This window comes from Armigeres subalbatus, chromosome 3 (assembly GCF_024139115.2).
Source record: "Armigeres subalbatus isolate Guangzhou_Male chromosome 3, GZ_Asu_2, whole genome shotgun sequence".
NCBI lineage: Eukaryota > Metazoa > Arthropoda > Insecta > Diptera > Culicidae > Armigeres > Armigeres subalbatus.
The window spans coordinates 71,945,840-71,961,666 of record NC_085141.1 but is presented as its reverse complement, the minus strand read 5'-3'; the positions used below and the strand labels follow the sequence as shown (position 1 = coordinate 71,961,666).

General features: G+C 37.0%; 1 protein-coding gene across 2 annotated transcripts in view; it reads right to left on the bottom strand.

The window, feature by feature from the left end:
• LOC134219998 (Kv channel-interacting protein 1-like) overlaps nucleotides 1-15,827 on the bottom strand; it is a 98,741-nt gene that overhangs the window by 27,308 nt on the left and 55,606 nt on the right. For both annotated transcript variants that reach the window (XM_062698919.1, XM_062698920.1), the window contains one exon: nucleotides 605-1,223. In XM_062698919.1, the coding sequence (XP_062554903.1) occupies nucleotides 605-760 (156 nt within the window). In that variant the 5' untranslated portion in view covers nucleotides 761-1,223. The remainder of the gene's footprint in view (nucleotides 1-604; nucleotides 1,224-15,827) is intronic.

Genomic DNA, 15,827 nt, shown 5'->3' with positions numbered 1-15,827 from the left:
ACATCCCATAGTTTCCGAGATATCAAACAATACCATATGTCCAAATTAAACTAGGTCTATACATCGTCATTCCGACAATTTCTGTTTTAAAGGCCAAAAAAAAAATAATTTCATAAATTGCATTGCAATGGTATCTCAGCCATACTTTGCACTACAAGTGGTAAAACATGTCGTACTCATAATTTGAAACATGCAATAAGACTTAGATGAATATGTATCAACATTATAATGCTTTAGCTCAAACGGACCGCTATTCTTTTAACCTCCATTGCGATCAAAATACATCGATCAAGCGTCTTGGCCTTTCTCAAGGTCAATTTAATTTTCCTTCCCCGTCCTTTTAATAAATTTTCGAAACTTCAAAAATAACAGAAGTACATAGATTCTGAACATTTTTTTAATGTGTGTAATATGAGACTTATTTTCAGTTATATACACTGAGACAGCACACGCAGTCTCGCAATGGGAAAGTTGACCGGTGCTTCGCCCACCCTATCCTATCTTGATATTCCTTTTAATTAGTAAACTTTGGCCATTACCGAAATATGTGCCCTGGCTATTATTTACGACTTGCCACATCCTACGCTCAAATATTGGAACGTACCGTTTTGAAGCCGCGATACATGACTCGTATCTCCTGGCGGGTAAACTTAGTTAACCTACAGAGGTCCTCTAGCGCCACTGGGATGGGCTTGGGCGCCCGAGTTGGTTCCAACTCATACACGACCTCCTCGATGGGGCTGTCCGGTGGGGTTGCCATTTTCGCATTGACTAGATCGCCCCTCTGTTTCTGCCGTCAGAACTAACTACTATTGCTGCCAACACCCTCACCAACAACCGATTCCTGTTTGTTTCCGGTGAGTTTAATTGAGTTTTTCGATGAAAAAGGTTGCACTGCTACTGCCGGTGCATGTGCAGGATTGCATTCTCTGGGTGCTGCTTGATTTCTGTATGAAATGAGCGTAGGCGAATGTGTTAACTTTCTACATGAGGAAGCTTGTTTAATGGGTTCAAAAAGTTATTCTTCAATTCTTGTAGCTCTGTGTTCGTTGGGCTCTATGTAGGCATTCGGTGGTTACGATGGTTGTTACGCGTTGATTGAGATTCCGGCAAGCAGACGCGAATTCTGCGGTTGGACAACTGAAGGTTTGAGCATTTAGGTGTTGATGGAGTTTTCTTGTGATGGAAAATTGACGGTTGTTGATATTGATTGGCTGATGAATCTGGAAGGAAAACAAAACAAAGTGCATAATTTTAGATATAATAAGTTTTGTTTGAAAATGTTTCGAAGTGTTGGGAGATTTTAAATTATTTGTTTTTATCTGTTTTTACGTAAGGAAAAAATACAGTTCATTTCGTCTATCGCCTCAAAGTCATGGGACATTGAAAACTATCTTCATTTAAGGTCTCAGATCAGTGACTGTTAATAAATGTTATAAGTTGGGGAAGCAAATGGATTTATGAACAAGTATGAGAATTCAGATAGTCTAGTCGATAAAAGCACGGCAATACTAACCCAGAGCTGGCTGATTCAATTCCTGGTTTATTCTAAATAATACGGAGAGAGATGAAAATTTCCTCTAATTCCTTAGACATGAAATGACAGCGAACTGACCTTTTTCCCATAGATTGTTTGTGTGACCAATAAAATGTACTCCAATTGATTTTAACTGATTTATTGCGAAATGAGTGTCTGCACAATTCGTACTCAATTTTACAAAAAAAGGCCAATCAATCAATTAATTGCCCATATTCTGGGGATTAAACCACCCGACTTTCATTTCTATCAGACATTTATGCACTCCTTTAACGGATGTCTTTTATTTACAATGTTAAGAAAACTCATATGTGAATGTGAAATCAATGTGAAATCAATATCTTGTACATGATTTGTTATATGATACATGTACATGTTGTACATATGAGTTTTCATAACATTGTAAATAAATGACAGCCGTTAAAAGAGTGCATAAATGTCTGATAGAAATGGCTTATAGCAGTGGCGTAGCCACGGGGGTGGTTTTGGGTATATAGACCATAACCCCCAGACAAAATTTTCAGAAGAATTTTTTTTCAAGCCCCTCCCAGAACAATTTTCTGGCTACACCACTGGCTTATAGAAATGTAATAAAACCGAACTGGAGAAGCAGCCCCATCATAAAGCTATGATGAAACGCCACGCTTTCGCATGTTTGTTGCTGGGGACAAGATTGTTATTTTGAACAGATGTATAGAACAAGTTAAAATAAATCATCAGCACCAGATTTGTGAAGCGTTTTCTACAGAATTTTATTGGAGAATATCCTCCCGAATCCGGCCATTCTTGTATCGTATTGCGAAAACTATTCTCCCTTTCTGCTACATATGGTGCGTGTACATACACTGGCCGGCATAATAAAGTGCCCACTTGCCGTTTTTCATACAAAATGGTCAACTTTGGAGCTCTAGATCTTGGGTTCCCGTGAACCGATTTGGCTGAAAATTTTACCAGAGCTCAGATATAACTTGAATTTTAACATATCTATGTTTCGAGCATATTGACTCACAGGGTTAAAAATTATTGCGGTAATACCAACGTGAATTTTTTGGCAAAAATTGTTTTCAAATACCTCGAAAACTACATCTCTAAGTGTACAGGTATATATAGCAAACTTTTTTGTATTGGCAAAATACGCTTTTTTGCTGAATATGTCATCAGTCTACAACCTATAGAATTCAAGATATTTAAAAATAAATTTTTGCCAAAAATTCACTTTGGTAATACCGCAATAATTTTTAACCTGTGAATCAATATGGTCGAAACTTAGATATGTTAAAATTCAAGTTATATCTGAGCTCTGGTAAAATTTTCAGCCAAATCGGTTCACGGGAACCCGAGATCTAGAGCTCCAAAGTTGACCATTTTGTATGAAAAACGGCAAGTGGGCACTTTATTATGCCGGCCATGTAGGGACGATAAGTTTAAAGAAATATGTGTTGCCTAAAACGGGGTGGACAGTATTGACTAGGTGACTTTGTGTTTCATGCTTTCCCAACCAGTGCTCTTTTATCAATGTGCGATAGATACGAAGTAGTTTTTCGCTAGTATTTGATAGTATTTCTGGACACTATCAAGAGTTGGTTACCCCTTGTTGGCAACCGAACCGTTTGCATATTTGTCATCAATGCACGCTGGAAGTGGACTGCCCGATTTCTAATATATCCCCCCTTCTTCTCTCATTAAAAAGAGAAAAAAAACATTGACTTGGGATTTTCATAAACAAATACTTACATCGCATTTTTTTTAAATTACAGCCGAGTCCAATTTTACAATCCAGTATTGAATATCCGTACTCAACTCCCATATTCAAAATATCCTAATTCAAATTTGAATTTAAATATTTAAATACGACTTTCCAATTCGATACTCAAATCCAATGTATGAACCCGAGAATGCCCTATCACATGATCTGTTTTGTTCGAAAACGGAAAGTTGCCTCATACAGGTTCCCTCGGTGCACTACGTAGGGTTCCGGGAGTGGCCTTTTGCACTTTACAGACTCTTCAGATGTTTATTCGTGAGAAATCATGAAGAATGAGCTGTCGCATAAAATGTTTTGGGCTAAAAATGAGAATGTCCTCTCTTACTACTTCCCCGGGAAAATCTGGGAGCATTCTAGAGACGCTCATAAGCATTTCAGAAATTCTGAAAAATCACTAATAGAACCGTGTTAAGTGTAGCTTTGTTTAAGGTAAAGGTTGAGATGAGTTCCACATAAAAATGAATTTTCCGTCGAAATACCCCAAACGCCAAATCGTAGGTACCCCAACAAAATCTGGAATCATCCGGAACCTGGACACCACACTTTTTGAAACTACGATAAAAACAGGACAGAGTTATGTTCAATTTCAAAATTGATCGTCCTAAAGACCTTGGCATTTTGGGTATTAACCTTCTGTCTGTACTCAAAAAAACTTACGTTGTCTGTGCTCTGGGGTCAAATTGACCTCAAATTGAAATTGCTATAACTTTTTTAATGTTTAGCCAATTTTGGACTTTTTGGGCTGTTTCGAAAGATAATTTAATCATCTTTCAGGTCGTTACCAGAGATTGACTATTGGTGGGCGGATACATCGCGGGGAGGGGTTTTAGTGAACAAAGGTATAAAAACAGTGATTTTTTATGATTATTTTACTAACATCCGAAAATCCTACCCATTTTGAACTGCACCTTTTTTTAAAAAGGCTATGCAGGAAGGCATGTGCTTTGGCATGAGGCGTTGATAAGTCTAGAACTCGGCCGCCAGGTGGTGGTATATTTGAATTCATTATTTTAGACTACTCAAGATATTCCGATATATAGAATTCTCCTCAGTGTAAATATTCTTATCGCACACATTTGGGAAGAAGTGCTCATTTTATTGAGCACCGCTTTGTAGTGCTAGACATCCTGAACAATGTTGCCGAATCCAACTTGGGTGTAGGTATGAGGGATCTCAAGCTAAAGCAATATTTCATATATGCAATAATATTGCAAGTACACTTGCGCCGCCTATTTGTAAATTTCCTTATTATTTATTTCGTCACATGACAGTCTATTCCCACCAGATGAACTTTGTTACAGACGTCATCTTTACAATTTCAAAATTGTGCGATAAGAATATTTACAATGAGGAAAATTCCATATATCGGAGTTACTTGAGTAGTCTAAAATAATGAATTCAAATATACCGCCACCTAGCGACCAAGCGCTAAACTAATCAATGCCTCATGTCAAAGAACACGCCTTCCTGCATAACTTTTTTGAAAAGGTGCAGTTCAAAATGGGTAGGATTTTCAGATATAATAAAATAAGCGTGAAAAATCACTGTTTTTGTACCCTTTTTTACGAAAACCCCTCCCCGCGATGTTCTCCTCCCACCTATCAATCTTTTGTAACGACCTGAAAGATGATTAAATTATCTTTCGAAACAGCCCCAGAAATCCAAAATTGGCCAAACATTAAAATAGTTATAGTAATTTCAATTTGAGGTCAATTTGACCCCAGAGCACAGACAAAGTAAGTTTTTTGCGAAAAGGACAGTAGCGATTTTCAAGATTTTTCAATCGAATTTGCACCTAGGAGACAGAGCTCGGAGGAGAATCGGTTGAAAACTAAAGAAATGGCAGCCACTTAAAGTGGCCTGGGGTCATATTGACCCCAGAGCACAGACAAAAGGTTAATAAGCCTTTACCAAAATCAAATGTTTCATTTAAAACCAATATCCAAAAACAATCCAAATTAAATTTTTCAATTCAAAATCCACACACAAATACGCAAATGGATATTTACTAAACAAAGTAATCCGACCATTTTTTAGCCTTCTGAAATGTCAAAATGTTCATGATCCTCAAGCTGTATTCCTACTAATCTATTTTTTACAAATATATCAAGCATTCATCCAAAACAAATAGAATTCGAACCGGCAGACCATATCCAATACAACCTTCCAACGGGAAAGTCAAAACAATATCGGTGGCTCTCTAAACATACTCTGCATTGGCCTTCCAAGCTTGAGCCAATCAATCCGGCGCTCTCACACAACACCTTCGAAACTCAAATCTGAATAGATGCGTTCTGCTGGTCCACCACGTCAACGTCTCTTTGACGCGAATAATCCGCCCCTCTTCTACACAACCTTCACCATCAAAAGCTGCAACAATCCGATACTCTTCCAGAGCACTATCGACAACACCAGGAGAAAACCGATGAAAAAACAAATAATTTATTCCGAAAACAAATCATGTTAAGTCGAAACCGATAAGAACAACAAATCATTCAATCGGGCATCTTCGACATAACAAGTGGAAACCGATGTGAAAATGAATCATTTGCTTCGGCACTACTCCAGAGTTCTTTCGACATTTTAACTCGTTTAACTTAAACCAATGAGAAAACAAATAACTTATTTCGACTCTCTTCCAGAGCGTCTTCGACGTCACAAGCCAAAACTGATGGGCAAATCATTCAATCCGGCGCTCTACCACAGCAGCTTCGACATCACATATCGAAACCGATAAGAAAATAAATCACTTATGCTGGCGCTCTTCCAGACATTCTAACTTTCACCTACTCAGTGACTGAGTAAAATTGTATTGCCATCTCTTTTCTTCCCACGGAAATTTTACTCAATTTCTGTCAAAAGCAGGATTACTCATAGTTTTGAGTTGTCCTGCTTTTGACGGAAATTGAGTAAAATTTCCATGGGATAGAAAGAGAGAGCAATACAATTTTACTCAGTCATTGAGTAGATGACAGTTAGCGTGGAGCACCTTCGACTTTTTAAGGTCACTCCTGACAGAATCCAAGCTTCAAAGTGCTCGCGTTTTCGGGGGCACACCACTCGATACGGAGGCGGCGGATAACTGTAATTTTTGGTGACTCAGCTTTGCTGCGTCGCAGCATGCGTGAAAAAATAAAAATGACAGTTGTGCGTTGCTTCCGTATCGAGTGGTGTGCCCCCGAAAACGCGGGCACCTTTGAAACCTGACTCCAGAGCGCCTTCGACATCAGAAACCAAAACCGATGAGCAAATCATTCAATCCGACGCTCTTCCAGAGCGTCTTCGACATCACAAGTCGAAACCGAAGGAAAAATCATTCAATCCGACGCTCTTGCAGAGCGTCTTTGACACTACAAGTTGAATTCAACAGCTAACCGACAAACGCCATAACAACCGAACTAGCAACCGTATCTTCGTTTGAGGAAAATCATGGATACTAGAAATATCACGAAATACTATTGCGGGACAATGAGTAATACTATCGCAAAGTTTAGAGTTGGTTGAATCTAGTCGATAAAATACAATTAATATTTCCTATTCTTAATATTTGAATCTATTCGAATATTTTATAACTCATTAATCGTTTAAATGATCAAATAACCCTATTTCACTAACTTTGATACAATTTTTCTTACGAGCGTCCCACCAACTCAGGAAAAGATACACAGAATGCGTGCGTCCAATCATGTGAAATTTCAATCGTTCCGATCTTCAATAACACCATTCTTCTTGCGACTAACCGCATGTGAAAGGGTGGATCGACTCTTTGACAAGCTAAGCTACACATCTTGAAAGGTGCCTGCTATGATCTGTCATATATAGGAACAGAGATATTTATGTTAGGTTTGCTCATGTTTGTAAGCCTGTTTAATGCCACACAATTAGGGGCCGCAAAGTGGTGGAGGCCAACAGAGGTCCTTCGTTGCTTAGTTACCAAAAGCACCAGTATTCGTTGGTTTGAATCCCATTGATGGAAAGTAGTTACCTCTAATACATTTTTCGAAATAAATCTTCCGCATGCTGTGCATATGCTCATTAGAGTGGGGCGTCATGATCATTTTTTCAAATCAATGGTTTTTCGAAGCCATTCTGGGTCCTGAACAACTGTGCAGAATTTGGGACCGATTGGTTACTTCCTCGCTTTCCGCATCGCGTTTGAAGTTTGTATGGAAATTAGTATGGGAGAACGTATATTTTTGCATTTCTACTACTAGAGGTTTCAGTTCATCGTAAACCAAGTGGCACATTACGTTAAAGTATAGCCCAAAGGATGCTAAAAAACTTTGCTGAAGAAGGCACGTTGCTGGAGCGTCCACGAAAAAAGTTATAACGCTTCGAAGATTGAATGTTCAAACCATTTGCAAAAATCATTCATTCTGGCAGCACTGCCGAACTACGTGGAGCAATAATTTAACTGAGTGTTATTTCAAAATTATTGATTTTGTAGGACTTTGGAGCTAATGGGGATATTCGGAATGATTTCACAAAGTAAAAATTCCGACTAGAAGGAAAATGGGTTTTGCCCTCTGATAATTACGGGTTGTCCGGTAATGCAGGCAGAAACATTGATTTCTTGTACATGGTTTAAACAATCATTTATCGAAACGTAATAACATTTTTTGTAGACCTTCCACCTGCGGCATCTTCTAGGCTATATGCTAACGTAATGAGTCACGTGATTGATGATAAATTGAAGCCGCTAAGAGCAAAAATGTTGAAAAGTACGTTTTCCCATACTAATCTCCATGTAAATTTAAAACGCGATGCGGCATGCGAGGTCGCAACCAATCGAGCCCATATTTTGCACAGTTGATTGGGGTCCCAAAACGATTCAGAAAAACCTTGATCTCACTTGATCGGACAAAGTTTGCGTTTTTCCATACAACTGCGCCCCACTCTAATGCTCATCCTATTTTAAAACATTAAAACATTTTCAGTCAGACGAATGCCTATTTTAACCAAACTTATTTTAATGACGTTATTACATTTTATGTAGTTTATTTAGTCAGAGGGTGGATATTGTTTGAACTTGCGATATGAAAATTGCTAATTTTTGCTTTCCGCGTATACTAAGTCTACATAAAGGCTATATGATCACTCCAAAACTGACTTTTGATAGAAGGCTCGGAGTCCCATAGTTTTATGTATCAATCGACTCAGCTCGACGAATTGGGGTGATATCTTCATCTGCGTATGTATGTATGCCTCATCTGATTTGCTTGCAACATCTCAGCTTGCAACAGGTTCGACGCGGAATCCTTCTTAATTTTTTTCTATTGAAAATTGGCCCAGTCATTGTGTTTTGGAGTTGTTAAAAAACATTATTTTTCCCCATTCCTCGGAAAAACAATTCAAAACCGAAAAAAAAAATTTTTTTCAAAAACTATTGCAATGTGAACTGATGGAAATAACTAAATCTATCTCTCTAAAGTCCAATACCTCTCTTATATGCTTTTTTGTTACTCCTATGTGTTTTCTTGTTTTATCAGATCGTAGTTGACTGTGCCTGGAAACGGTCGCAAAAAAAATCGACTGTCATTTTATTTTATTGTAAGATCTATAAAAAAAATCCAGTGACTGTGAATAGTGAGTTGTGATGGACCAAGCATAATGGATTCCTGTGAAAAGCGAAAAGTGCCGGGACAGTACGTTGAATGGTCCCCCAATACCATCGCGCAACCAATCTCCGGGAAGTACACATCTGGAGATTTTATACTATGGCAATGGCTAGTTTCCTTGTTTCATGGAGAGCAATGGAATAGAGGCTGAAACGTACAGCAAGGTTTCAAGATTACATCCGCGTCTACAATAAGGTGTTATTTGACAGAAAGTATGGAGTTTTTACAAAATTTATAATTTCATCGTATCTGGTATGTACGAATTGCATTTTCCACCATGGAACGGATAAACAGAGCACAAGCTATTCAATTATAATGTCTTAAGACGTAGTAGCACTTCAATATATTATTATACATTTCAATTTAAAACATTACTGTACGATTATATATGCTTTTTTCTATTGAATGTACTATTTTTTTTTTTGCGTTCAAACTTTGTCGTTCCCTATGGAATCCGTTAATTCTTTCAGGGGTACGGTTTTAGGTGATGATGTCTGAATGAAAGTTCTGTAAGTTGTTTCATTTCTGCTTTAGCGACAAGAAAATGTGCTATTATGTTTGCCTTTATAATAAAATGGTTGAGAACCGTAAGAAGTGTTTTCTAATAATGAATTCTTAGAGAACTATATCCAGTTGGCAACTTCATTTTCCTGAACTTAATATTTCCAAAACAATGTTGAAAACCTTACTACGCACCCGAATAGGCAAATATAGGCCCTTTAGGCAAATTGAGCCAAAAGCATATCTAAATGTCATCATCTGAATGCCAAAACCGAAAATTTTCTTAACCCTTAAAGACCCAGACGAACGGATTTTTTTTTTAAATGGCTCGCATTTAGCACCTGATCGTCGAAATATCTAGCGATATCTTTTATGTTCAACGGGAATAAATATATGTTCTTCCTATAATTTTAACACCAGCTCAATATTCTAGACGCTTAAAGCCTGAAATCAACCATCAAACCATTTCGAAAATATTTGTAAAGATTTCTGGTCAATTCCGATGGTTTCACCATTTGAGTAGGGTAGGATTGACTGAATTCAGTACCGGATTTGGGGGTCACAATCGTAAAGTATAGGCTATAGCTCTGCAACTACGATTTGTGCAAGAGTTCTATGCTATGCTATGCTATCATATAAAGTTTACATCAAGATCGTCACAATCACAGGGTAATAGTGGCTCTGAATTAAAATTCTTAATTTATCTATACCACATTCAATTTTCCTTTAACACATACACACTTAGCATATGTTGTAAAACAATCATCAACACCTGACCTGTTCGACAAAAAATCACCTTCTAATAGAACGTTTTTTGAGTCAATTTGTGTTACTAATATTCATCACACACCAAAATACAGTACCTTTTATAATCTACGCAAATTATCGCACATTTGTTCAGAACCAGTAAAGGATTATAAACATTCAAAGTTTTACTAAAATGTTCATCTGTCTATTCTTGGATTCTTATAGAATTTTTGTCCTTTTTGCTTTTGTATTTTTCTTCAAATATGAAAAGCATTATTATTATCAGAAATCTGAAAATCTTGCTATTTAATGCCTACAATATTTTAATCACGAAAATGTTATTAGACATTTAGAATCTTAGTGTTAACATATTTTGTACAATAGAAACTTAGTAATACATGAATCACTTGTTTGAGAAACTGCATATATCCTTTTTACACAATTCCACAATAGGACAGCCCCATATAAAGGTGTGGCCAAAACTACCAAAAGGCCAATTTTCGATTTGGGCGTGTAAAATGTGATGAATACACAGCTAATAACCTATATTTCTATAATCAGGACGGTTTTTATTTTTTAGATTTTTTAGGGAGGGGTGGGGGGCGTTCAAACTAGCCCCTCCTAGAAATTATATTTTTACGTTTTTTGGGAAAACGGACAGCTTTGCCATGTTTTCGTCTCAGAAGTAACATATTTATATATCGTTACAAAGCTCTTAAACAGATCTATGCAATAGGCTTGATAATTATTATTATTATAGCTTTATTTAAGAGGTTTTCAGCCGGAGAAATAGGCTTGATAATGTAATAATAGCTCCGTCCAGAATTTAGTTTTTAGTAGATTTGTAAAAGCATATTTTACGCAATATTTAACGAACAAAACAGTTTGGTACCCCGCAATACCCCGCAGTAAAACATCATGCACTACACTATTGAACTCTTAAGCTTTGAGGACCATGAATAAAATTCTGCCCAAATTCACAACTTTGTAAGATACATGAATTTTGAAAATTGCCCATTTCTGCCTTTCTCGTGTACAAAGTATACGTAGAAGCTATATGATCGCTCTAAATGCATTTGAAAAAAGCCCAAACACTAATAGTGTTGTATACCGATCGACTCAGTTCGAAGAATTGAGGTGATGTCTGTGTGTACGTGTGTGTGAATGTCTGTATGTGTGTGAGCAAAAATGGTCTTAACTCTTTTTTAGGCACTTACTCTAAACCGATTTACTCGCAACAAGTTTCATTCGTCAGAGAACGTTGTTTCATTGTTCCCCATTTAAAATATGCTGCATCGGACTATGGGCTCAAAAGTTATGGCCAAAATACATTTTCTTATAATGTACGAGAAAGACAACATTACCGCTAGGGGGATTTATCAGGTGTTTTGGTAAACTTCTTATTTTTAAATTTTAATCTGAGTTACTTAATAATGCCACTTTAATTGAATTTGGTGACGAACACAATTTACATAACATTTTAAGGGAAAGGGTTATGCCTTAACGTTGCGCATAATTCAAGAAAAAATCATCTATCATATAAAAAGCGTTAAGCAGTGAGAAGGGAAGTTGTTCAAAATTTACAATTTTGACATTACTCCATTATAGGAGCGAATTATAGATTTAACCATAACGTGTCATAACGTGTTGGTTGAGTAGTGTGAATAACTCTTTGCCACAATACCTTTTTATAATTATGAAAGAAATCTTAATGAAATATAAAATAAATGAATCTCCATTTCGTTGATGTCACAAAATGACGCTAATTGAATCTTTTCTGCCCTCCTTTGTTGGTTTAATAAATATTATTCGTGAATTTTCAACACCAGAAGCTAATAGTGCTTTTTTGGTCATTTTAAGAAATCTGTGTTGCGTCCATTTGTCTGTGACACGAATATACAGTATATGACCATTAGGAATTTATTTAGCATCGAACAGGCTTATTGCAAGCCAAAAAGTGACCAAATTTCGTTGGTTTTGTAGAATATGTCAAAAATCGATGCTATGCCGAAAATTGGCCCCATACCCCATTGATGGCTCAGAAAAAATATTTTTCTTTTCTATCTATGTTTTTATGATGAATACCACCGTTTATTGCAGGATTCATAATTTTGGCCAAAAATACCGCCTTTTTTCCTATTGTGAATTCGTAGAAAACGACAAAAAATTTATTTTGAACAAATTTTTCAATTTCTTCGAAACAGATCAGTAGTTGTTGGCAATACACTTTCAGTTCAGAAATGGCAAGCAGTGCTCCATAATCTCCGTAATATTCAAAGTGCGTGTGGTAGTTTTTCAAACAAACGAAAAAAAAAATCATACATTTCCGAACTAAGTTTTTTTTAGGTTTTTTTTTTTGCCAGATTACGTTATTTTGGACATATAAAAATGGAGATATAAAAATCTCATTTTGACCAGAAAAAAAAAACAGAATAATCTTTTAGAAAAAAAAGTTCGTTGTACGAGAAAGGCAAAAAAGTCAGAATACATATTCATATTAATCAAAACAATTATGTTATTATGTATGATACTGCCATCCGTCTTTTTATTTCATCTTTTTAGAAATCAAGAAATCTATTTCTCGAACTTTGACCCAGAATGAAGCATATTCCCCGATCTAAACCAGAACATCTCTTGAAGAGCTATTGGTTTCCTATCTCTGAAGGAATAAATCTAAAACTAGCTGGCTTTGAAGAGAGGTGAAGAGAGGCTTTCTCGTCCAGGACATGGAATTGAAACTTGGTGAGAGAATTCCATTATATATATTTACCAAATTATGTTGAAACTATATGATTATATGCCATAAAAAAACCATCAGGGCACCCGATTGAAGCGATTTGGGTAGGAAGAGTGGAATCGCCAACTTCCTACTGTTAACATCTCGTGGATAAAGGGCGGGCTCTTCTCCCCATCTATTGGGTCAATCTGGGAAACGAGGGCTAGATTATAATATTGTATGTACGAACTTTCTCCTGGAAGGAGATTCTCTATTATCCCGTGGATTCGCATAAGTGTCTCTGCTTATGGAACCACCCCACCCATTTTTGGCCCTTCATACAGGAGTCTGATGAAATACAAACAGTAGTATAATCATGATCGAATCGTTTGTCAGATATGGCCAGTGCTATCGGCAGGTGCCTTGCTACAATAGATGGTAGTATCATCATCATCATCATCATCCTATGTGTTTTCTTGTTTTATAATACACGCGAAAGGCACCATCACTGCAGCGCTCCTATCGGATAGTAATGGAACTTGGCTGCACTTACAAGATACATTTTAATTCAAACCATGATCAGTTTTCACCTAGTATAAATGTTACAGTTTGAACTATTTAAAAATGGTTTCTCAATTGTACGATCAATTCTAGTTAAAACGACTTTCTTTTGATATATTGATCTCACTCCTTTGTCATGAAATGCGTCCTTTGCGACTTTCTTTTGAATTTGTGCCACTGGTTAGCAAAACTAGTCAACCTCAGGACGTTTTAAATTCGCTTGATTTCACTACTTAAACAATAATGTTTTTATGAATTACTAGCTATATGTACCCGGCCTTGCCCGGGATTGCCAGTTTGATTCCGCAGCTGTTGGAATTGCCAATTTGATTCAGCTAAAACCAGTTGGTAATCAATAACCCCCGTGTTTCGTTGTTGATACTTCAAACGATTGGTTTGAGAACATCTAATGATTAAAAGAAGGTAGATATCACTTTTAAAAACATTAATTCCGACAAATAAACTCTTGTTATATTCTTGGAAACTATATTACCGAGAAAAAAAAAGTTTACCGAAACTGTAGTATTCGCAGAAGTGTAATTTTCGAGAAATTGTCATTTTCAGCGAAATGTCATATTCGAGGAAATGTCACATTCGGGGAAATGTCACACTCGTGGAAATATCATTTTTTAAAATTTGTCATTTTTGGGGAAACGAACGTTATATTCGGGGAAATGTCACGTTCGAGGAAATGACATTTTCGGGGATTATCATATTTGCGGAAATCTTTTAGAAATGGCATATTCGAGGAATTTTCATGTCGGGCGAAATGTCATTTTCGAAGAAATGTTTTCAAGGATATGATACTTGCGGAAAATGTTATTTTTGGAGATATGTTATTTCCGGGAAAATGTTTATCTTTTGTGATTTTTTTTAACTAAAAGGATTGGTTTCCGGGTAATTTTACAAATTACTAAACTAAAGAATGGGGAATTTAAAGTATGCCCAACGTTAGATATGCCTATCGTACATTATCTCTTACGTTTTTCACGGCTGACCTACTGATGCTTAACCTCACGCCCTTTACTCCTCCTTTACACCTCCTGTTTCCGTTCAACTCCATTTATAATCGCATGCTAAGTATAAAGGATATATGTCCTAATTTTTAAGGATATCGGTAAAGAGGTTCAGTAGTTTTACCACTTTCTTCAATGACCCTCCAACTCCTCTACAATCGTCCCCTTAGGATTGAGAGTATGTGTCCCAAATTTGGTTCAAACGGACCCATGCATTTAAAAGGTACGTAAAACGTTCGTTTCATTCACATGCCCTTCCTTCCTTCCTCCTTTGTTAGAGAATATGTGTTCCACATTTGGTGCAAATTGGTGGAGGGGCTCAAAAGCTCCAAAAGATAGTTAACTAAACAATACACCCCGTCCTTCCCTTTTCCTAATGACTCTCTCAACCCCTTTGTTATCTTCCCTTTGGGATAGAGATTGTGTTCTCCAAATCTGGTTGAAATCTGACCTGGGGATTAACAGTTATCCTGATTTTTCGTACTTTAATGAGTTCCTCACCCCCACCGTCCCCCTTTTTACAATGACCTTCCTACCCTTTTGTTGTCTTCTTTTTAGGATAGAGAATATGTGTACCAAATTTGGTTGCAATCTGTTCAGGGGTTCAGTAGTTACACTGGATTGTTTGAACAATATCCCTCCCTCCAGAACACTCCCTGTTTTCCATATCGGCCTCCCATATGATTGGCTCCTTATATTGAATATGTGTAAAAATATTGGTTGAAATCGGTCCTGGGGGTTGGGAGTAACACTGAATTGCTCATTTTCCAAAGACAACCCATCCCCCCATACCTTCCCTCCTTTCCGAATGATTTTGTTAACTTCTCCTTAGGATAGAGGATGTGTGTACCAAATTTGGTTGAAATCGGTCCAGGGGTTCAGAAGTTACACCAAATTGCCCGTTTTCTGAAGAATACCCCTCCCACCAGACCCCTCCCCCCTTCCCAAATTACCCTCCCATATGATCGTCTCTTCATAGTGAATATGTGTACAAAATTTGGTTGAAATCGGTCTTGGGAGTTGAAAGTTACACTGAATTGTTCGTTTTCTAAACAAAACCCCTCCATCTCCTCCCCTTTCAAATTACCATCTCTTTGTTAACTTCCCTGAGGATAGAGAATGTGACCATTTGGTTGAAATCGTGGTTCAGAATGTTAGCGAACATACATACAGATTGGTTTTCTATATATAAAAAACCAATCTATGTATGTATGTTCGCTAACTACTTGGAACCACTTGGCTGATTTCAACCAAATTTGGTACAGACATTCTCTATCCTCAGAGGAAGTTAACAAAGGGTGGGATGGTCGTAGAAAAGGGGAGGTGGTGGAGGGTTTTGTTCAGAAAACGAACAATTCTGTGTAAC